This window comes from Lepidochelys kempii, chromosome 16 (genome assembly GCF_965140285.1).
Source record: "Lepidochelys kempii isolate rLepKem1 chromosome 16, rLepKem1.hap1, whole genome shotgun sequence".
Lineage (NCBI taxonomy): Eukaryota > Metazoa > Chordata > Testudines > Cheloniidae > Lepidochelys > Lepidochelys kempii.
In genome coordinates this window covers 3058557-3083315 of record NC_136395.1, presented here as the reverse complement: position 1 = coordinate 3083315, position 24759 = coordinate 3058557, and the positions used below count along the sequence as shown (strand labels likewise).

The window sequence follows — 24759 nt, the reverse complement described above, 5'->3', positions numbered from 1 at the left end:
GGGAAGTGGATTGGACTGAAGAATTTATGGGTTTAAAGGTAGAGGAGGCCTGGGATTATTTTAAATTAAAGCTGCAGAAGCTATCGGAAGCCTGCATCCCAAGAAAGGGGAAAAAATTCATAGGCAGGAGTTGTAGACCAAGCTGGATGAGCAAGCATCTTAGAGAGGTAATTAAGAAAAAGCAGAAAGCATATAGGGAGTGGAAGAAGGGAGGGATCAGTAAGGAAAGCTACCTTATTGAGGTCAGAATATGTAGGGATAAAGTGAGACAGGCTAAAAGTCAAGTAGAGTTGGACCTTGCAAAGGGAATTAAAACCAATAGTAAAAGGTTCTATAGTCCTATAAATAGGAAGAAAACAAAGAAGAAGTGGGACCGCTAAAAACTGAGGATGGAGTGGAGGTCAAGGATAATCTAGGCATGGCCCAATATCTAAACAAATACTTTGCCTCAGTCTTTAATAAGACTAAAGAGGATCTTAGGGATAATGGTAGCATGATAAATGGGAATGAGGATATGGAGGTAGACATCACCATATCTGAGGTAGAAGCGAAACTCAAACAGCTTAATGGGACTAAATTGGGGGGCCCAGATAATCTTCATCCAAGAATATTAAAAGAATTGGCACAAGAAATTGCAAGCCCATTAGCAAGAATTTTTAATGAATCTGTAAACTCAGGGGTTGTACCGTATGATTGGAGAATTGCTAACATAGTTCCTATTTTTAAGAAAGGGAAAAAGTGATCCAAGTAATTATAGGCCTGTTAGTTTGACATCTGTAGTATGCAAGGTCTTGGAAAAAATTTTGAAGGAGAAGGTAGTTAAGGACATTGAAGTCAATGGTAAATGGGACAAAATACAACATGGTTTTACAAAAGGTAGATCGTGCCAAACCAACCTGATCTCCTTCTTTGAGAGAGTAACAGATTTTTTAGATAAAGGAAACGCAGTGGATCTAATTTACTTAGATTTTAGTAAGGCGTTTGATACTGTGCCACATGGGGAATTATTAGTTAAATTGGATAAGATGGGCATCAATAGGAAAATTGAAAGGTGGATAGGGAATTGGTTAAAGGGGAGACTACAACGGGTCCTACTGAAAGGTGAACTGTCAAGTTGGAGGGAGATTACCAGTGGAGTTCCTCAAGGATCAGTTTTGGGACCAATCTTATTTAATCTTTTTATTACTGACCTGGGCACAAAAAGTGGGAGTGTGCTAATAAAGTTTGCAGATGATACAAAGCTGGGAGGTATTGCTAATTTAGAGAAGGACAGGGATACCCTACAGGAGGATCTGGATGACCTTGTAAACTGGAGTAATAGGAATAGGATGAAATTTAATAGTGAGAAGTGTAAGGTCATGCATTTAGGGATTAATAACAAGAATTTTAGTTATAAGCTAGGGACGCATCAACTAGAAGTAACGGAGGAGGAAAAGGACCTTGGAGTATTGGTTGATCATAGGATGACTATGAGCTGCCAATGTGATATGGCTGTGAAAAAAGCTAATGTCGTCTTGGGATGCATCAGGAGAGGTATTTCCAGTAGGGATAAGGAGGTTTTAGTACCGTTATATAAGGCACTGGTGAGACCTCACCTGGAATACTGTGTGCAGTTCTGGTCTCCCATGTTTAAGAAGGATGAATTCAAACTGGAACAGGTACAGAGAAGGGCTACTAGGATGATCTGAGGAATGGAAAACTTGTCTTATGAAAGGAGACTCAGGGAGCTTGGCTTGTTTAGCCTAACTAAAAGAAGGTTGAGGGGAGATATGATTGCTCTCTATAAATATATCAGAGGGATAAATACCAGAGAGGGAGAGGAATTATTTAAACTCAGTACCAATGTGGACACAAGAACAAATGGATATAAACTGGCCACTAGGAAATTTAGATTAGAAATTAGACGAAGGTTTCTAACCATCAGAGGAGTGAAGTTTTGGAATAGCCTTCCGAGGGAAGTAGAGGGGGCAAAAGATCTGTCTTGCTTTAAGATTAAACTCGATAAGTTTATGGAGGAGATGGTATGATGGGATAACATGGTTTTGGTAATTAAATATTCATGGTAAATAGGCCCAATGGCCTGTGATGGGTTTTTAGATGGGGTAAGATCCAAGTTACCCGGGAAAGAATTTTCTGTAGTATCTGGCTGATGAATCTTGCCCATATGCTCAGGGTTTAGCTGATCGCCATATTTGGGGTCGGGAAGGAATTTTCCTCCAGGGCAGATTGGAAGGCCCTGGAGGTTTTTCGCCTTCCTCTGTAGCATGGGGCACGGGTCACTTGCTGGAGGATTCTCTGCTCCTTGAGGTCTTCAAACTACAATTTGAGGACTTCAATAGCACAGATATAGGTGTGAGGTCTTTTTTAGGAGTGGTGGGTGAAATTCTGTGGCCTGCATTGTGCAGGAGGTCAGACTAGATGATCATAATGGTCCCTTCTGACCTAAATATCTATGAATCTATGAGTTGGTTGAGTTCAGGATCCTGACACAGGGAAGAAAGGTAAGCAGCAGGATACGGACCCTGGACTTCAGGAAAGCAGACTTCGACTCCCTCAGGGAACGGATGGCCAGGATCCCCTGGGGGACTAACTTGAAGGGGAAAGGAGTCCAGGAGAGCTGGCTGTATTTCAAGGAATCCCTGTTGAGGTTACAGGGACAAACCATCCCGATGAGTCAAAAGAATAGTAAATATGGCAGGCGACCAGTTTGGCTTAATGGTGAAATCCTAGCGGATCTTAAACATAAAAAAGAAGCTTACAAGAAGTGGAAGGTTGGACATATGACCAGGGAAGAGTATAAAAATATTGCTCGGGCATGTAGGAATGATATCAGGAGGGCCAAATCTCACCTGGAGCTGCAGCTAGCCAGAGATGTCAAGAGTAACAAGAAGGGTTTCTTCAGGTATGTTGGCAACAAGAAGAAAGCCAAGGAAAGTGTGGGCCCCTTACTGAATGAGGGAGGCAACCTAGTGACAGAGGATGTGGAAAAAGCTAATGTACTCAATGCTTTTTTTGCCTCTGTTTTCACTAACAAGGTCAGCTCCCAGACTGCTGCGCTGGGCATCACCAAATGGGGAAGAGATGGCCAGCCCTCTGTGGAGATAGAGGTGGTTAGGGACTATTTAGAAAAGCTGGACGTGCACAAGTCCATGGGGCCGGACGAGTTGCATCCGAGAGTGCTGAAGGAATTGGCGGCTGTGATTGCAGAGCCATTGGCCATTATCTTTGAAAACTCGTGGCGAACGGGGGAAGTCCCGGATGACTGGAAAAAGGCTAATGTAGTGCCAATCTTTAAAAAAGGGAAGGAGGAGGATCCTGGGAACTACAGGCCAGTCAGCCTCACCTCAGTCCCTGGAAAAATCATGGAGCAGATCCTCAAAGAATCAATCCTGAAGCACTTGCATGAGAGGAAAGTGATCAGGAACAGCCAGCATGGATTCACCAAGGGAAGGTCATGCCTGACTAATCTAATTGCCTTTTATGATGAGATTACTGGTTCTGTGGATGAAGGGAAAGCAGTGGATGTATTATTTCTTGACTTTAGCAAAGCTTTTGACACGGTCTCCCCCAGTATTCTTGTCAGCAAGTTAAGGAAGTATGGGCTGGATGAATGCACTATAAGGTGGGTAGAAAGCTGGCTAGATTGTCGGGCTCAACGGGTAGTGATCAATGGCTCCATGTCTAGTTGGCAGCCGGTATCAAGTGGAGTGCCCCAAGGGTCGGTCCTCGGGCCGGTTTTGTTCAATATCTTCATAAATGATCTGGAGGATGGTGTGGATTGCACTCTCAGCAAATTTGCGGATGATACTAAACTGGGAGGAGTGGTAGATACGCTGGAGGGGAGGGATAGGATACAGAAGGACCTAGACAAATTGGAGGATTGGGCCAAAAGAAATCTGATGAGCTTCAATAAGGATAAGTGCAGGGTCCTGCACTTAGGACGGAAGAACCCAATGCACAGCTACAGACTAGGGACCGAATGGCTAGGCAGCAGTTCTGCAGAAAAGGACCTAGGGGTGACAGTGGACGAGAAACTGGATATGAGTCAGCAGTGTGCCCTTGTTGCCAAGAAGGCCAATGGCATTTTGGGATGTATAAGTAGGGGCATAGCGAGCAGATCGAGGGACGTGATCGTTCCCCTCTATTCGACATTGGTGAGGCCTCATCTGGAGTACTGTCCAGTTTTGGGCCCCACACTACAAGAAGGATGTGGATAAATTGGAGAGAGTCCAGCGAAGGGCAACAAAAATGATTAGGGGTCTGGAACACATGAGTTATGAGGAGAGGCTGAGGGAGCTGGGATTGTTTAGCCTGCAGAAGAGAAGAATGAGGGGGGATTTGATAGCTGCTTTCAACTACCTGAAAGGGGGTTCCAAAGAGGATGGCTCTAGACTGTTCTCAATGGTAGCAGATGACAGAACGAGGAGTAATGGTCTCAAGTTGCAGTGGGGGAGGTTTAGATTGGATATTAGGAAAAACTTTTTCACTAAGAGGGTGGTGAAACACTGGAATGCGTTACCTAGGGAGGTGGTAGAATCTCCTTCCTTAGAGGTTTTTAAGGTCAGGCTTGACAAAGCCCTGGCTGGGATGATTTAACTGGGAATTGGCCCTGCTTCGAGCAGGGGGTTGGACTAGATGACCTTCTGGGGTCCCTTCCAACCCTGATATTCTATGATATGGACAAGTGGTCATAGTGTACTTGGACTTCCAGAAAGCCTTTGACAAGGTTCCTCATCAAAGGCTCTTAACCAAAGTCAGCAGTCAAAGAATAAGAGGGAAGGTCTTTTCATGGATCTGTAATGGGTTAAAAGACAGGAAACAAAGAGAAGGAGTAAATGGACAGTTTTCAGAATGGAGAGAGGTAAATAATGGTGTCCCCCAGTGATCTGTACTTGGACCAGTGCTGTTCAACAGATTAATAAATGATCTGGAAAAAGGGGTAAGCAATGAGGTGGCAAAATTTTCAGATGATACAAAATTACTCAAGATGGTTAAGTCCAAAGCAGACTGTGAAGAGTTGTAGAGGGCTCTCTCAGAACTGGGTGACTGGGCAACAAAATGGCAGATGAAATTCAATCTTGATAAATAATACATATTGGAAAACATAATGCCAACTATGCATACAAGATGTGATATCAATTAGTTATCATTCAAGAAAGAGATCTTGGAGTCATTGTGGATAGTTTTCTGAAACCATCTGTTCCATGTGCAGCAGCAGTCAAAAAAGCAAACAGAACGTTAGGAATCATTAGGAAAGGGATAGAGAATAAGACAGTAAATATCTTAATGCCACTATATTAATCCATAGTAAGGAAGCCCACACCTTGAATACTGCATGCAGTTCTGGTTGCCCAATCTCAAAAAAGATTGTTTAGAAATGGAAAAGGTACAAAGGCGGGGGGGATTAGGACATGGAACAGCTTCTGTATGAGGAGAAAAAAAAGACAGGGACTTTTCAGCTTGGAAAAGAGGTGTTTAAGGGGGATAGGATAAAGGTCTATACAATCGGAAATGGTGCGGAGACAGTGAATAAGGATGTGCATTATGTGAGAATCAGCCAATGAAATTTATAGGCAGCAGGTTTAAAACAAAGAAAAGGAAGTATTTTTTCACACAATGCACAGTGACCTGTGGAACCTTGTTGCCGGGGGATGTTGTGAAGGCCAAAATTATAACTGGATTCAGAAAAGAATTAGATAAGTTCATGGAGGCTAGGCCCATCAATGGCTATTAGCCAGGATGGTCAGGGATGCAACCCCATGCTCTGAGTGTCCCTAGCCTCTGACTGCCAGAAGCTGGGAGTAGGCGACAGGGAATGGATCACTTGGTGATTGCCTGTTCTGTTCATTCCCTCTGAAGCACCTGGCACTGGCCGCTGTTGGAAGACAGGATACTGGGCTAGATGGACCATTGTATCTGACACAGTGTGGCCGTTTTTATGTACTTCTTTACCTTTAAATGACAAGGTTCATTTTCCTTGTCTTCCTCCACAGCTTCTAATGATTGTGTGGGACACTCTCACATGTATTCCTCAAGGGAATATCCTGGTTATGATGAGTCATGCAGGGAATCTAGAGACTCATCTCATGATAGACTCTGGGCCCGGCATGGACCACCAAGTTCTTATCCTAGCATGCATGTATGGTGATACTGGGTTCTTTGTGGTCCATAGAGACAGGAACCTTCTCCTAAAAGATGATATCCTCACAAGAACCATCTTCTACTGTCTCAACCACTCAGGCTGCTCCTGTGCAGCTCCTATACAGCCTTCTCTTCAGCCTGAGGATTCAGGCAAGGACACTTGATCCCACTCTGCAGACTTGTTGGGACATACCATAATTTCATCACCTCTAGATGAGACTGTGTGGTTCCTCCTAGTACACCACAACTACATGATTTGAAAGCATTTCAGGACTTATTAAAATGGTGTCAGACTCTTTACAAATCCCTGTAGAAGAGGTTAAGGAGCCCGCCCAGAGACTTACTGATATTCTCCAATTTTCTGCTTCTGGTAGGTTTGCCCTTCCAATGAATGAGGCTATTATGGATTCTGCAAGAATTTGATGGCAAACTCCTATCACAGCAGTCCCTATGTCCTAGAAAGTGGACAAAAAGTACCATGTCCTTCCAGGGGGGCTGAATTCTGTTATTTCCTCCCCAACCCCACGTGGGATTCCTGTTGGTGAGAGCCACAAAAAAGAAGTCCAAACAACCATTTAAAATCATACCAAAAGAGCATGAACCAAAGCACTTAGATTTATTGGACTGAAAGTCTTATTCTTCTGCTAGTTTTCTGTTTTGAGTAGGAAATTATCAGGCCGTGTTGGCCAGATATGACTTCTTAAGTTACATAAGCTTTTGAAGTTTGTAAATAAACAGCCTCTTGTGACTGTGGGATAGTTCATGGCCAGAACCAATTTACTAGCTTCGCCTGATGCAGGAGATGCTGCTTCAAGTCCCATGGCCATGATGGTGGTTGTGAGGATAGTTCTATGGTTTCAGGGATCTAGCTTCCCACAGGAAGCTCAGTCCAATGTAGAGGACTTGCCTTTTTTATTGCTTATTCATTACTAAAACCGATGAGGCCCGATGTGGCACACCTTGTTCCCTTGCAGGCTTTACAGCAGCCTCTGAAATGAAGTGTGTTATACCACCAGGTTATTCATCACAGAGACCAATACCACCACAACCTTTTCTCCACCAGAGATCCTCTGAACCTCTAAGAAAGAGGCAGCAGTTCCGTAAGAAGAGGCCAGCTGCTCATACATAGCAGCCTGCTCCTGGGTCAGAATACTTTATGGGATAGTCAAGAGAGGTGAACTCATTCCCAGGGGTCTAGAGCCACCATCCCTTTGTTTTGGAAATCGAGTAAGGGACTTCCATCACTTCAGACCAATGGGTACTGGACACGGTTACAATGCAATATTCTGTCTATTTATATACTGGTCTACTCCCAACCCCTTATTCCCCATCCCTCTTCAGAAATCACCTCACAAGGAGCTGTTAAACTAGGCAGTTCTCTCTTGTTTGTCCCTTGGAGCAATAGAAGTTCTTGCTCCATATCAAGGGAAGTGGTTCTGCTTGAAATACTTTTTTATTCCAAAAGAAAGGAAGAGGATGCCCTGCCTTGGACTTAAGAAAATTCAGCACTTACTTTCATTTATTTCTGGTTGGGCTAGAGTGGATCTTGTGGAAAGAGACACCAGACTTAATTCAGAGACTCCAATTGATGGTTAATTACTCTCCTTGTTAAAAAAAAAATCATATTTTCCTACTCTGAATTTGTCTTGCTTCAGCTTCCAGACTTGGCTCACAGGCCCCCTCTGGCCTCAGGATGTACAGTGGTTACTGCTGATGGTGCCACCGTTGGGTCTTCAACTGAGGGCTGAGCAGGCTTAGTTCACAATTTTGCTCTGCCAATGCCTACAGGTCCCTCTATATATGTGCTTCAAAGTAGAGAATGTCTGATCTAAAAACAGCTGTTCCTGTAGATGTATTGGAGCAGACCTGTGAGCTCAGCCAGAGTCTCCACCTCCTCTCCAAGATCTTGCTCTTTGACGAGGGGGAGCGTTGCGGGGTAGGTACACCCTGTCACAGGGTGTCTGGCCACGTGTGTACACAATCAAGGAAAGAGGCTAACTGCTAGAGCCAGTTAGGTCCAGTGCTAATGATCCTTACTACGAAACAGGGTAATACAGCCTAGTGGCCAGAGTCAGTAATGTTGCACTCCCACACAGGGCAACATGGCCTAATGGCTAGAGCCAATAAAGCGGCCCTTCCAGTCAGGGCAGCGTGACCTAATGGCCAAGGTCAGTAAAGCGGCCCTTCCGCTCAGGGCAGCGTGGCCCAATGGCCAGAGTCAGTAGATGGCCCTTTCACTCAGGGCAGTGTGGCCCAACTGCCAGGGTCAGCAAACGGCCCTTTCACTCAGGACAATGTGGCCCAATGGTCCGGGTCAGCAAATGGTCCTTCTGCTCGGGGCAGTGTTGCCTAAGGGCCAGAGTCAGTAAAATAGCCCACCTCTGTGAGAGTGCCTGGCGTGTTGGCCCACTGGGGGAGTGGGACACCACTCAGGGAACAGGGGGTGCCCTGGGTAAGGAGACTCAGGCCCTCGCTGCTCCTCCGAGTCCCAGCCCAGTGCCTTGGTGATGGTAGGGGTGCTCACCAGCAAGTAAGCAGTGATCCTCCCGAAACACAGACTGGTTCCCCAGTTCACTCACCAGCAAAAAGTCCCCTGGGCTGCTTCTTACCCTTTCATAGAATCATAGAAGATTAGGGTTGGAACAGAACTCAGGATGTCATCTAGTCCAACCCCCTGTTCAAAGCAGGACCAACCCCAACTAAATCATCCCAGCCAGGGCTTTGTCAAGCTGGGTCTTAAAAACCTCCAAAATGGAGATTCTACCACCTCCCTAGGTAACCCATTTCAGTGCTTCACCACCCTCCTAGTGAAATAGTTTTTCCTAATATCCAACCTGCACCTCCCGTACTGCAACTTGAGACCATTACTCCTTGTTCTATCATCTGCTACCACCGAACAGCCGAGTTCCATCCTGTTTGGAACCTCCCTTCAGGTAGTAGAAGGCTACTATCAAATCCCCCCTCACTCTTCTCTTCTGCAGACTAAATAACCCAAGTTTCCTCAGCCTCTCCTCATAAATCATGTTCCCCAGCCCCCTAATAATTTTTGTTGCCCTCTGCTGGACTCTCCCCAATTTCTGCACATCCTTTCTGTAATGGGAGACCCAAAACTGGACACAGTGCTCCAGATGTGGCCTCACCAGTGCTGAATAGAGGGGAATAATCACTTCCCTCAGTCTGCTGGCAGTGCTCCTACTAATGCAACCCATATTGCCGTTAGCCTTCTTGGCAACAAGGGCACACTGTTGACTCATATCCAGCTTCTCGTCCACTGTAATCCCCAGGTCCTTTCCTGCAGAACTGCCACTTAGCCAGTCGGTCCCCAGCCTGGAGCAGTGCACGGGATTCTTCCTTCCTAAGTACAGGACTCTGCACTTGTCCTTGTTGAACCTTATTAGATTTCTTTTGGCCCAATCCTCCAATTTGTCTAGGTCACCCTGGACCCTACCCTCCAGTGTATCTACCTCTCCCCCAGCTTAGTGTCATCCACTAACTTGCTTAGGATGCAATCCATCCCATCATCTAGATCATTAATGAAGATGTTGAACACAACCAGCCCCAGGACTGATCCCTGGGGTACTCCGTTTGATACCAGCTGCCAACTAGACATGGAGCCGTTGATCACTACCAGTTGAGCCCGACAATGTAGCCAGCTTTCTATCAGCCTAATAGTCCATTCATCCAATCCATACTTTTTTAACTTGCTGGCAAGAATACTGTGGGAGACTGTATGAAAAGCTTTGCTAAAGTCGTATATCATGTCCACCACTTTCCCTATATCCATAGAGTCAGTTATCTCCTCACAGAAGGCAATCAAGTTGGTCAGGCATGACTTTCCCTTGGTGAATCCATGTTGACTGTTCCTGATCACCTTCCTCTCCTCCAAGTGCTTCAGAATGGATTCCTTGAGTATCTGCTCCAAGATTTTGCCAGGGACTGAAGTGAGGCTGTAGTTCCTCGGGTTCTCTTTCTTCCCTTTTTAAAATATGGGCACTATATTTGCCTTTTTCCAATCATCCAAGACCTCCATGATTGCCACGAGTTTTCAAAGATAACAGCCAATGGCTCTGCAATCACATCAGCCAACTCCCTCAGCACCTTGGGGTGCATTGCATCTGGCCCCATAGACTTATGCATGTCCAGCTTTTCTAAATAGTCCTTAACCTGTTCTTTCACCACTGAGGGCTGCTCACCTCCTCCCCATACTGTATTGCCCAGTGCAGCAGTCTGGGAGCTGACCTTGTCTGTGAAGACCGAGGCAAAAAAAAGCATTGAGTACATTATCTTTTTCCACATCGTCTGTCATTAGGTTGCCTTCCCCATTCAGTAAGGATCGCACACTTTCCCTGGCCACCTTCTTGTTGCTAACATACCTGTAGAAAGAAAAGGAGTACTTGTGGCACCTTAGAGACTAACCAATTTATTTGAGCATAAGCTTTCGTGAGCTACAGCTCACTTCATTGGATGCTTTTATGTAGCTCACGAAAGCTTATGCTCAAATAAATTGATTAGTCTCTAAGGTGCCACAAGTACTCTTTTTCTTTTTGCAAATACAGACTAACACGGCTGCTACTATGATACCTGTAGAAACCATTCTTGTTACCCCTCACATCCCTTGCTAGGTGCAACTCCAATTGTGCTTTGGCCTTCCTGATTGCACCCCTGTAGGTTCGAGCAATATTTTTATACTCCTCCCTAGTCATCTGTCTAAGTTTCCACTTCTTCTAAGATTCCTTTGTGTTTAAGCTCACCAAAGATTTCTCTGTTAACCCAAGCTGGTCACCTGCCATGTTTGCTATTCTTTCTGCACATCAGGATGGTTTGTTTCTGTGCCCTCAATAAGGCTTCTTTAAAATACAGCCAGCTCTCCTGGATTCCTATCCCCTTCATATTAGCATCCCAGGGTATCCTTCCCATCAGTTCCTTGAGGGAGTCAAAGTCTGCTTTTCTGAAGTCCAGGGTCCGTATTCTGCTACTCTCCTTTCTTCCTTTCGTCAGGATCCTGAACTTGACCACCTCATGATCACTGCTGCCCAGGTTGCCATCCACTTCTACTTCCCCTACCAATTCTTCCCTGTTTGTGAGCACCAGGTCAAGAGGAGCATGGCCCCTAGTTGGTTCCTCCAGCACTTGCACCAGGAAGTTTTCCCCCAAGTCTCTCCAAAAACTTCCTGGATTGTCTGTGCACTGCTCCATTGCTCTCCCAGCAGATGTCCAGGTGATTGAAGTCCCCCATGAGAACCAGGACCTGTGATCTGGAAACTTCTGTTAGTTGTTCCAAGAAAGCCTTGTCTACCTCATCCTTCTGGTCTGGTGGTCTAGCACATTCCTACCACATCATCACCCTTTAGAGTAGCAGCCATGTTAGTCTGTATCCACAAAAAGAAAAGGAGTACTTGTGGCACCTTAGAGACTAACAAATTTATTTGAGCATAAGCTTTTGTGAGGTACAGCTCACTTCATCGGATGCATGCAGTGGAAAATACAGTGGAGAGATTTTATGTACACAGAGGATATGAAACAATGGGTGTTACCATATACACTGTAACAAGAGTGATCAGGTAAGGTGAGCTATTACCATCAGGAGACAAAAAAAAACCTTTTGTAGTGATAATCAAGGTGGGCCATTTCCAGCAGTTGACAAGAACGTGTGAGGAACTTTGGGGGGAGGCAAATAAACATGGGGAGATAGTTTTACTTTGTTTAATGACACATCCATTCCCAGTCTTTATTCAAGCCTAAGTTAATTGTATCCAGTTTGCAAATTAATTCCAATTCAGCAGTCTCTCGTTGGAGTCTGTTTTTGAAGGTTTTTTTGTTGAAGTGTTGCCACTTTTAGGTCTGTAATAGAGTGAACAGAGTGATTGAAGTGTTCTCCAACTGGTTTTTGAATGTTATAATTCCTGATGTCTGATTTGTGTCCATTTATTCTTTTACGTAGAGACTGTCCAGTTTGGCCAGTGTACGTGGCAGAGGGTCATTGCTGGCACATGATGGCATATATCACATTGGTAGATGTGCAGGTGAATGAGCCTCTGATAGTGTGGCTGATGTGATTAGGCCCTGTGATGGTGTCCCCTGAATAGATATGTGGACACAGTTGGCAATGGGCTTTGTAGCAAGGATAGGTTTCTGGGCTAGTGTTTTTGTTGTGTGGTGTGTGGTTGCTGGTGAGTATTTGCTTCAGGTTGGGGGGCTGTCTGTAGGCAAGGACTGGCCTGTCTCCCAAGATCTGTGAGAGTGATGGGTCTTCCTTCAGGATAGGTTGTAGATCCTTGATGATGCGTTGGAGAGGATTTAGTTAGGGGCTGAAGGTGATGGCTGGTGGCATTCTGTTATTTTCTTTGTTGGGCCTTTCCTGTAGTAGGTAACTTCTGGGTACTCTTCTGGCTCTGTCAATCTGTTTCTTCACTTCAGCAGGTGGGTACTGTAGTTGTAAAAACACTTGATAGAGATCTTGTAGGTGTTTGTCTCTGTCTGAGGGGTTGGAGCAAATGCGGTTGTATCGTAGAGCTTGGCTGTAGACAATGGATTGTGTGGCGTGGTCTGGATGAAAGCTGGAGGCATGTAGGTAAGTATAGCGCCTCTAAACTTGACCGAAAGACTCTCAACAGGCTTTTCTGCAGTTTCATACTGGAGCTCTGAGCAATCATATACTGTTCTCTTACATACAGTGCAACTCCTCCACCTTTTCTCCCCCATCTGTCCTTCCTGAACAGTTTATACCCATCCATGACAGTGCTCCAGTCATGTGAGTTATCCCATGAAGTCTCTGTAATTCCAATCACATCATAGTTCCTTGACTGTGCCAGGACTTCCAATTCTTCCTGCTTGTTTCCCAGCCTTCTTGCGTTCGGGTACAGGCACCTAAGAAAACTAGGTGATTGCCCTGCTTTCTCAGTATGAATCAGGAGGCTTCCTGTCTTGTACCCTCCTCCTTGTGTTTCCTCTTGGTATCCCACTTACCTCAGAGCTTCGGTCTCCATCTCCCAGCAAACCTAGTTTCCCCCTTGTCGAAGCTCCCCGGTATCTCTGGGTCTCTGCGGTCCTCAAATGGCCGGCTCCCAGTGGTGCGGTCCCTTCTTGGGGCTTGTTGGGCAGCCTGGAGTCTGTCTGGAACTCTGCAAGCTGTGGTCCCGCCACTGGGGCCTGTAGCAACTTCCTGGAGAGAGCTCGCAGCCTGCGTCCTTCCCCTACAGCAGCCTGCCCAGACTGAGCTGGGCTGCTTTCTTTTACATGCTTTAGTTGGGGATTGGTCCTGCTTTGAGCAAGGGGTTGGACTAGTTGACCTCCTGAGATCCCTTCCAACCCTGATATTCTATGATTCTATGCTGCCTCCAGGCTGGGCATGCCCATCAGTGTGGGAGGGACGTTGCTTCCTCAGCCTGCAAAGCAGAGTTAACCCTCTCGGGGCTTGTCAGGGTTCTCCCACACACACTCTGAACTCTGGGGTACAGATATGGGGACCCACATGAGAGACCCCCTAAGTTATATTCTACCAGCTTGGGTTAAAAACTTCCCCAAGGCACAAATTCCTTTCCTTGTCCTTGGACGGTATTGCTGCCACCACCAAGTGATTTACACAAAAATTCAGGGGTCACTTGGAATCCCTATCCCCCCAAGCCCCTTCACCCCCTTTCCTGGGGAGGCTTGAGAATAATATACCAACTAATTACCTTAGCAATGTAAGCACAGACCAGACCCTTTATCTTTAGGACACTAAAATCAATTAGGTTCTTAAAAGAAGAACTTTATAATAAAGAAAGAAGTAAAAGAATCACACCTGCAAAATCAGGATGGAAGGTAACTTTACCGGGTAATAAAAAGGATTTAAAACACAGAGGACTCCCCTCTGGCCTCAGCTTTATAGTTACAAAAACAGGAATAAAACTACCTTTGTAGCATAGGAAAATTCACAAGCCAAAACAAAAGATAACCTAATGCATTTTCTTATCTTACTTACAAATTCTGTAATTTTAGATGGATCATTCCAGGTATGTTTTCAGGAGATGTTGAACCTGCTTGATCTCTCCCTCCATCCAGAGAGGGAACAAACAAAGAGAGCCACAAACAAATTCTCTTCAACCCCCCCCCCCCATTTGAAAGTATCTTCTTTCCTCATTCGTCATTCTGGTCAGGTTCCAACTAGGTGATTTGAGCTACTTAACCCCTTACAGATAAAGCGATTCAGTACAGCTACCAAGGAGGGATCTTATGCTACCCTTTTCTTTATATTTATGACAGGGCTGGTGCAAGGTAGGTATGCCCTGTCACAGGGAGCTTCATAGATCATAAAACAATAGGGTTAGAAAGGAACACAAGGGTCATCTAGGCCAACCCCTTGCCAAGATGCAGGATTTGTTCTGTCTAAACCATCCAAGACAGATGACTATCCAGCGCCCTTTTGGATACCTCCGGTGAAGGAGATTCCAGGAGCTTCAGCCAGGAGCTCACTTCTGGTGTGACCAGTGCTTTTGCAGGGAAGTGAAATGATCAGTCTGAGAATATCTGGATTTGGGGTCCTTTGGGTTCCCAGGTCAGCACCGGGTTGAGAGGGTAGGCTTTGTACCTCTGCTATGCTGAGATTGATAAGGGACAGATCATCCAAGAAAACAGGATAAAGCAATCCCAGGGCTGCACTAACTTGCACCCCTTGCTGCCTTAGCCCTCATGGACATTGTGGTACCTGGGAAGCATCAGGGTGCAGGACTGTCTCAACCAGGCCTTCCCCTGCCTCTGATCTGCCCGAGATGCCTCCTGTGCCAGAGGATCCAAACCTGTGTTGCTGTTGCGGTGTCTGTCATGGGGGCCTGCTGCACCAGAGAAGTTTACTGGGGGCCTTGCAGCCACTTTGCCGAGTGTACATGCAGTTGTGCACAGAGCGCAGAGGAGATTTTCCAGCATCTGATGGACCTCTTCAGGGGGAAGATGGGACACTTCATTACTGAGCTCTGTGGTTGAGGCTCTCTTTATTTTGAAATGCAGGGAAATTCAAAGATAAATGTCACAAAGCCAGTTCAGGGCATGAAGGGACCCAACTCCACAGCACATCGCCAGGAAGTACAGTGCAAAGCCATGTAGCTACATACATCACAGTCTCACAAATGCACACCCACAAACAGTTTGTTCCTGGCAAACCAGCCCTTGGACACACCCAGACCTTTGCTTCTTTGTTTACTGTTTTTCTATCCCATTAGAAATCAAAGCAAGAGATTGAAGAAGAGGGACAAGCACTGTCCCAGAACGAGGGGATTTGTGGCAATGTCAAGCTGTGCTGCCTGCAACCTCTGCTGGAAGTGACAATCCGAGAAGCTGAAGCTCAGCCCTTTGAGGTGCTCATGCAGTTCCTGTACACGGATAAAATAAAATACCCACGCAAAGGTAGGACAGCAGGAGGAGGACTGTGTGCAAGCCAAACCTGGCCCATAGGGTCTTTTAAAAAGAAAATGAAAATTGAATATTAGCAATTTGTGAGCAAATCTTTATACTTATCACTGATGCAACCGCTGCTGGAATTCTGAGTCCAGTTCTGTTGTCCACAGCTCAAGAAGGATGCTCAAAAATCAGAGAGGGTTCAGAGAAGAGCCACAAGAATTATTAAAAGATTTGAAAACATGATTTGTAGTCATAGATTCAAGGAGCTCATTCTGTTTATCTTAACAAAGAGAAGGTTAAGAAGTGCCTTGATTACAGTCTATAAGACTTACATAGGGAAAAAAATATTTAATAATGGGCTCTTCAGTCTACCAGAGAAAGGTATAACACAGTGCAATGGCTGGAAGTTGAAGCTAGACAAATTCAGACAGGAATAAGGCATACATTTTTAACAGTGAGAGTAATTAACCATTAATCACTGACCATTTTAAAGTCAAGATTCGATGTTTTTCTAAAAATCTCCTTTAGGAGCTATTCTGGGGAAGCTCTGTGACCTGTGTTAAACAGGAGATCAGACTAGATGATCATAATGCTAATCTCCCTTGGTTCTGCTATCCGAATTACTCAAGATGGCATCAGAAATTGGGAAAATTTCTGACCCCACTGGACATCTTTGAAGAACCTTATATTAGAAAGCTCTCTAGAGCTGTGGAATGACACTGTTTCCCTTTGTGATGTACAGGTCATGTGCAGGATGTACTACTTATCATGGACGTGTACAAACTAGCCCTGAATTTCAAGCTCTCGCGACTGGAACAGCTCTGCCTCCAGTATATTGAAGCATCTGTAGATCTACAGAATGTGCTCATTGTGTGTGAAAATGCTAACAAGCTTCAACTGGATCAACTAAAGGTAAACACTGAATTTCACTAACAAGGTTACTGATAAAAATTAAAGAATTAAAGCTCAGTATAGTCACTGTAGACATTGACTCATGGACAAAACATATTATTGTTGTTTTGTGGGTTTTAAGGCTTTGACGTTGACTTTGAAATTGGTAGCAACTTAAAATTCCACCTGGGGGTCAGCATCAGCATTAAACTAGACTCCCTTCCTCCCGCTTCCTATGTCTTTAACATTACAGAGTTTGGTTGACCTAGGGCTGCATACGTTGACCTAGCTCTGTAAGTGTCTACACTAAAATGTAGCTCCCACCAATGTAAGTCACCCACTACAGCGACCTAATAACTTCACCTCTGTGAGAGGTGTAGGTTGATGTAGTTAGGGTGATGCAGTGCCGGTGTGGACACTGAGTTACGTACATCGTCTGTTGGCTGTCAGCCCTGGGGTGGGGGATGTGGGGAGCTCCAGGTGTCAGTGCCCTCCAGTGCCCCACACAGTTAAGTCAGTGGAAGCACTCCTGGTGAGAATGCGCTCCGCCGACAGAAGGTGGACATGAACCACCATTTTAATTACTATGGTGGCTATACATCGATTTAATTTTGTAGTGTAGACATGCCCTAATGCAGCAGCTGGAACAGCTACTGCCCTAAAAACATCTCTTTACCTGAAATCCCTTTACAGTTCTTAGGTGGTTGTCATGGATTCCCAGAGTCTGATCTGTGTCTTAGCCTTTAACCAGTCTACTGGGAGTCCCCTTTACTGTGCTGGACCCCTTGGATCCCCAGGGTTTTCCAGGGGCAGGACCATGGTGTCCATGACTCCACCTCTCTTTCCCTGTGGCTCCCTTCAGGGAGTCCAGCTGAGGCAGACTCCTGCAAGAGATTTCCCCTTCCAGAGTGCAGTGCTCTTAAGTAACTGCAGCAACACCAGGCAGCCTTTCTCCAGCAAGGTAACCTTTATTAGTCGCCTGGAGCACAGAAAGTCTTTGGGTTAGTATGAGAGTGACAGACTTATGATAGAGTCCATGTTGGTGGAGCCGGGGCTTCATCCTGCTCTGCTGCCTCTGAGCTCTATCCTACTGTCAAGGATTCATGTTTGGTCATTGAGGTTCCCATTTTTTTTCTGGACCCTTCATTGCTTTATGCTAATTCCAGCCAGCTCTTGATGGCACATTCTTACCACCCCAGACAGCCACATGACCCAAGCCTCTCATGCCTCCTGCTCTGTTCCAGGAGAAGCATGTTAACCCTTCTGCCTCCTGTGCAGTAAGGAGATGCATATAGTTCACAGAAATATTACAGAAAATTCACACATTTGTCACAGGAATTTATCTCTACTAAAGTTTGTCTGGTTTCTTAAGCTCATTTCTTTTTCTCTGTTGTTAGCTCTTCAAGTATGTGTCAGTGTAGTCCCACGGTAGGTGTGCACAAGCCTCATGTGCAGAAGATCAGATATTTTGAATAGCTCCCACACAGTGGTGTAAAGGGCAGAGCAGCCACAACCCCCCTCAGTTCCCCCTACTGCCTTAGGAGTGAAAAGGAATTTGGCAAATCTCTGACCTGCAACTCGCTTCAGACACTTTAAGCCAGATCTTTCAAGATGCTTAGTGAAGAATTCTTACAATCAAATTTGTTCTCTAAAGGATATTGATTGGTGACATCTCCCCACCCCATGTGCAACAGGGTAAAATGCTTCTTGCCAGCTCCCATGTCTTGTGACAGAGTTCAAACCCTGCCCATCCTGCAATGAACAAGGGAATCCTGTCCCTATCATGGACAGACAAGCCAATGCCTCTCTTGCTTAGGAGAGTGTCACATCCTGAATAATTCCTTTGTGTGCAAGAACTTCTCCACCAGGACCTCCAAGTCTAGGAATGCATGGTTCAAGCTACATGTACTTGAGCAGTCCATACAGATCACTTTGGCCCCAGATGTGACGATTATGACCAGAGTGAGGCTGGTTAAATTAGCGTCGACCAGTGATCCCTTGAATACTCTTCAAACTCCAGGATCAGGCAGTGGAAAGAAGGCAAAGAGGACACTGGCAGAGTTGACACTAATGATGTCAACCGCCTCTTAAGAGCTTGGCACTATGCATCTTGGCATTGACAGACTTGGCATTGGTAAATCGGGTGCTGAGAACTTTGTCTTCCTTACTGGCTGCTCCAACTCAGCGAGTAAACCTGGCATTGCATCCACTTATAAACTGGACGCCCACTGATGTAGCCTGTCTGAGCATAAACCTAGCTCCAAGACCGAAGGGAACTCCCATATGGAAGACATGGGATGTTTCTCCAAGGAAAAAACCCTTAAACGGTTGGGCAAAACAAGATACCTGCCACGATCCCAGTACCAATGCCAGTGATGAAGCCAAGGAAGTACATCAGTTGGCCCCATTCAGTCCCTCAGTACTGTCCTTCAGTGAGGAGATATATTCCTCCTCACTCTTGCCAGTGTATCCCTTCTTGCTGACATTGAACAGAAATCTCTCTTCCGTGCCATTGGAGAATGACTTCAAGGAGGATATTGGGGAGCCCACATTTAGAGCACCACCTCAACCGGCTCTGGAGTGCCATGGGCCAACCAGCCCCAACATGGTCAACACCCATAAATATGCCACCTTGTTTGGCTGTATTGACATGTGAAGGAGCAGTTTAGCGTCTTCTACAATGTAGAAAAAGGAATATAGATCATGCTTCCTGATGGCTTCGCTGACTAGCCCATCCACAGAGGAATGAGAGGTGGGCCCACAGGAACAGGAGATGTTAGAGAGACAACAGTGAGCCCCGACATCCCCCAAGGAATCCTTCTCACCACCAGACAAGGCAGAGACACTAGCACGCACCCTGGCTACAGATCAGTGATTCTCAAACTTGTGTACTGGTGACTCCTTTCACATAGCAAGCTTCTGAGTGCAACCCCCCCACCATTTATAAATTAAAAACACTTTTTAATATATTTAACACCATTATAAATGCTAGAGGCAAAGCGGGGGTGGCTATGTAATAACCTCATGACCCCCTGAGGGGTCCCGACCACCAGTGTGAGAACCCTTGCTATAGATGATTCTAAAGCCTTCCTGGACCTCCTGTCCTGAATTGTGGAGACCCTTGATACAGAGGCTTGGACTACACTATCAATTTATACCTGCCTGTGACAAAGTTCCTTCTCTGCCTTGGTGGGTCCTGCGCTTATTGGTGGCTTTGCTCACCTCAGAGATTCACAGGAGCCCTCAGTTTGGCCACTTTTGCTAGTGGCTCAAACCTGCCGTTCACTCAGCTAACCTCATCACTGGCGAGCGTGGGGAAAAGGAAGGAGAACAATCCCTGCAGCCTCTGCTGATCCACCTAGTGGGTCGGGGGAGAGGCCAGGGACCATACCCTCTAGTGGAACCCACAGTCCAGGTCAACTCCTCCTGTATCCAACAGGGAGTTGGGGGAATGGGGTGAACCTGAGCCCGCCCTCAACTCTGGGTTCCATCCCAGAGCCCTGTGGATCACAGCTGTCTACAGTATTTTGTATAACACCGGTGTAACAGCTACAACTCCCTGGGCTACTTCCCCATGGCCTCCTCCCAACATCTTCTTTATCCTCACCATAGGACCTTCTTCCTGATGCTAGATAGTGTTTGTACTCCTCAGTCCTCCAGCAGCACTCCCTCTCACTCTCAGCTCCTTACGTGCCCCTCACTGACTGAAGTGAGGTCTTTTTTTAAACCAGGTGCCCTGATTAGCCTGCCTGTCTTAAGGGATTCTAGCAGCTTCTTAATTGGCTCCAGGTGTCCTAATTAGCCTGTCTGCCGTAATTGGTTCCAGCAAGTTCCTGATTGTTCTGGAACTGCCCCTGTTAGCTTACCCTGGGAAAAGGGACCTGCTTAATCTGGGGGTAATATGTCTGCCTTCTGTTACTCTCCTGTAGCCATCTGGCCTGACCCTGTCACATATTCCCCCTCCTCCCCCCGTTCAACACCGCGGGGTTGGGCAACTTGGGATGTCAGGCAGTGTACCCGTGACAAGCCATTTGCATTGCCATGTGGCTTCCAGCCCGGTGTTGTCTGGTGAATTGAAAAGGTTGTTGGGGACAGGAACCATCTGGTCACCCTTGCGTTCTTCTTTTTATTTCATTGCATCCACTGGCGGGATGCATGGTTGGTCACAAGGGTAAACCGTCGTCCCAGCAGGTAATAACATAGTGTTTCCATGGCCCATTTCACAGCAAGGCACTTTGTCTCAACCACTGCATGCTTCTGCTCTCTCGGGAGGAGTTTCCTGCTGAGGTAGAGGATCAGGTGTTCTTTGTCTCTGACCATCTGTGACAGGACAGCTCCCAGTCCTACTTCAGATGCATCTGTTTGTAAAATGAACTCTTTGTTGAAGTGTGGGGCTGTAAGCACGGGGTTACTGCAGAGGGCTGTCTGTAGATCCATGAATGCTTTCTCTGCGGCATCTGTCCACTTCACCATGTCTGGACCCCAAGCTTTTATCAGCTCTGTCAGGGGACTTGCTCTGGTGGCGAAATGGGGAATAAATTGCCAGTAGTACCCCACCACAACCAGAAATGCCTGGACTTGCTTTTTCCAATTTGGCCAGGACCAATTTTGGTTAGCCTCCGGTTTGTTTATTTGGGGCTTGGCCATGCCCCTTCCTACAATGTAGCCAAGGTATTTAGCATTGGCAAGCCCTATAGCACACCTGCCTGGGTTGGCTGTAAGGCCGGCCAGTCTTAGTGTGTCCAGTACCACTTCCACCTTTTCCAAGAGGGTCTCCCAGTTGGGGGTGTGAATAATCACATCATTCAGGTACGCAGCTGAATAACTGGTATGGGGCCGTAGGAGCTTGTCCATAAGACGCTGGAAGGTGGCACGTGCTGCATGCTGTCCAAAAGGAAGAACAGTATATTGAAACAGACCCTCTGCTGTAGAGAGTGCCATCTTTTCTTTGGCAAGGGGAATCTGCCAGTATCCCTTTGTTAAATCAAGGGTGGTCAAAAATTGGGCATTGCCCAGGCGGTCAACTAACTCATCAATGCGGGGTATGGGTTATACATCAAATTTGGATATCTCGTTCAGATGGCGAAAGTCATTACAAAATCTAGTGGTGCCATCAGGTTTGGGCACCAACACAATCGGGCTCGACCACTGACTGTGGGTTCCAACATGCTTTTCACCTCTGCCTTGATCTCCTCCCTTTTTGCCGCTGGGACCCGGTAGGGCCTTAAAGTTATCTTTGCCCCAGGGTCTGTGATAATGTGGTGATATGCTTCCATGGTCTGGCCTGGTTTGGTTGAAAACACATCCTGATACCATCTTAGTTAGCTCCTTCTGGTTCGGTGTCAGATCAGGTGATATCTGCCTATATCTACCTGCACATGTAGGTTATTTCCCTGGTTCGGGGCCTCTTGGGCCACTACACATGCCTCTTGCTGGTGCCAAGGTTTCAAGAGGTTGATGTGATAAATCTGTTCTTGTTTCCAGTGTCCTGGCTGCCGCATCTTGTAGGTTACTTCCCCAATGGGTTCAACCACCTCATAGGGCCCCTGCCATCGGGCCAAAAGCTTGCTTTCTGCCGTGGGTACCAACACCATCACCCGATTCCCCTGGTTGGAACTGTCGGACTTTTGCCTGGTGATTATAATGGGTTCGCTGGGCATCCTGCGCCTTTTCCAAATGTTCCTGTACAAAAGGGGTGACCCTGGCTATCTGGTCTCGCATCTGCAATACATGTTCAATTATATTTCTCCCCACATTGGGTTCCTCTTCCCAGATCTCTTTGGCGATATCTAGTATGCCACAGGGGTGGCACCCGTATAATAACTCAAAGGGGGAAAACCAGTTGTGGCCTGAGATACCTCCCATATGGCGAACATAAGGTAAGGTAGTAGGGTGTCCCAAACCTTCCTGTCCCGACTTACCACCTTCTGTATCATAGCCTTGAGGGTTCGGTTAAACCTTTCTACCAGCCCATTGGTCTGTGGATGATAGACTGAAGTTCTCAGGGTACGTATATGGAGCAGGGTACAGAGGTCCTTCATTAGCTTCGACATGAATGGGGTTCCTTGGTCTGTTAATATCTCCTTTAGTAGCCCCACTCGGGCAAAGATCCCCACCAGCTCTTTGGCTATCATTTTAGAGGCCGTGCTCCGCAGGGCGATGGCTTCTGGTTAGCGAGTAGCATAGTCCAAAACAAGAAGTATAGGTGGCCCCAGGCTGTCTTCTCCAGGAGTCCCACTAGGTCCATGGCTATTCGCTCGAAGGGGACCTCTATGATGGGAAGGGGTACTAAAGGTGCCCTCAAGTGGGGATGGGGACTGTGCAGCTGACACTCTGGGCAGGATGCACAGTACCTCCGCACTTCTTCGTGTACTCCGGGCCAGAAGAAGCGTCGCACGACCCATGCCAGGGTCTTCTCTGCCCCCAAATGCCCCCCAAAAAGATGACTATGGGCAAGATGTAATACAGCATTCTGGTGTTTTTGAGGTACTAGGATCTGCTGTACCTTCTGCCCCTGTACTGGTGCGACCCAGTACAAGAGATCCTTCTTCATCATGAAGTAGGGTCCTGGTCCCTGGGTTTTCCCTTCCATGGGGACCCCATCTATTTCGGTCACCTCCTTCCTAATGTTGTCATACCTTGGGTCTTCAGCCTGGTCCCGTCCAAAATTTTCTCTCCTGGGGCTGATCTGCCCGAGATCTAGGGGGCCAGTCTCTGTCACCTCTACTGGGTCAAAGGCATTAGGGTGGGGGTCAGACGTGGGTGCGTCTCCCTCCTGGGTGGCCTCCTTTTCAGCTGCTCGTGTCCGCCTACCTAAGAGAGCGACCCTCTGGCTTTGGGTCAGTATTCGGGTTCCCAAGGCCTTTGCTGCCCTTCTTTCCCTTTTCTTCTTTCTATCCTGCCTGGGAGTGGAGAACAAATCTGGGGATATTTCAGAGAAGATTGGGGGTTGACAGTCTACTATGGATGTCTCACTAACTTCAGGGTTTCCCCCTTTCTCCAGTCCCCCTACTGGGAGTAAGTCTCCAAACCCTGGAAAGTCCCTCCCTATGAGCACCGGGTATGGGAGTTTAGGGACTACACCTGCTGCTACCTCAGTAGTGTTCTCCTGGATTTCAATTTTTACTGGGATGGTGGGGTAATAACTGTCCCATGGACGCATGTCACCCCAGTGCGCTTTACCTGCAGCAGATGACAACACTTCACAAGCTTCCCTGAAATAAGCGTGATAGCACTCCCCAAATCAACTAGTGCCGTGGTTTCTGCCACATTTAGTTTTACTGGTCTGGTGTATATATGCAGGGTTAGTGCAACCCCCACCAGGTGAATTAGGGAGCATGTGTCTGCCCAGTTCCCCAGGTTACACTGCATAGGCTCCTCGGCATTGGGACACTGTGCAGCTATGTGTCCCCACTCCCTCAGGTGTAACATCTGTATGGGGCCCTAGGCATTGCCCAGTCTCTCGGTTTGGGCAGTCTAATGATACTATCCTCTTTCCCCTCAGTGCTCCAACTGTTTGCGGCTTCTGATGGGTCTTCAGCCTCTCTCTTTTTCCACTAGGCCCTCCTGGGGGCCCAGTTGCCCAAGCTTTGGGGCTTGGTGCTGCTTGTTTAACCCAGGGTGCCTTAAGATGCTTTAACCTTAAGTGGTTGGGTCAGTTCCCTTGCCGTCCTTTGCCTCTCTACTGGTGCAACAACCTCGTCATAGGTGGAGGGTTCATTCTGGCTTACCCAGACACAAAGGTCTGGCGGTAGTCCCCTCATGTATCGGTTGATGGCTCCAGGTGTCCTAATTAGCCTGCCTGCCTTAATTGGTTCCAGCAAGTTCCTGATTGTTCTGGAACTGCCTGTTACCTTACCCAGGGAAAAGGGACCTGCTTAATCTGGGTGTAAACAGTACGGGCTTCTCCCGTCAACATAGCTATCGCCTCTCTGGAGGTGGAGTACCTACGCTGATGGGAGAAGCTCTTCACTAAGTACTACAGTGGGATGTAAACCTTAACACACTTAAAACTGCCTTCACCAAACAAGGACATTCCACCAGAGAAGTAGATTGCATCATGGAACAGGCCATACAAATACCCCGAGAGAACCTGCTTCAATACAGAAATAAAACCCCCTCTGACTGCACACCAGTAGTTGTCACTTACCATCCCACACTGGAACCCATATAAGATAGCATTAAATATTCACAACCCATACTCTATGGGGTCCACATTCTGAAAGAAATCTTTTCTGAACCCCTCTTCTGGCCTTCAAACACCCCCGCAGCTTCTCCAAAATCATCATTAGAAGCAAGCTCCCCACAGACCAGGACACATCAATTCAAATCTTTACCAGACCCCTGCCAGAA

General features: G+C 46.7%; 1 protein-coding gene across 1 annotated transcript in view; it reads left to right on the top strand.

Annotated features, from left to right (window-relative positions):
- Positions 1–15256: 15256 nt before the first annotated feature.
- Positions 15257–24759, top strand: part of LOC140899221 (leucine-zipper-like transcriptional regulator 1) — a 51491-nt gene continuing 41988 nt past the window's right edge. Inside the window, exons 1-2 of the mRNA XM_073314298.2 lie at positions 15257–15522; positions 16259–16428. Coding sequence (XP_073170399.1) covers positions 15480–15522; positions 16259–16428 — 213 coding nt within the window. The 5' untranslated portion in view covers positions 15257–15479. The remainder of the gene's footprint in view (positions 15523–16258; positions 16429–24759) is intronic.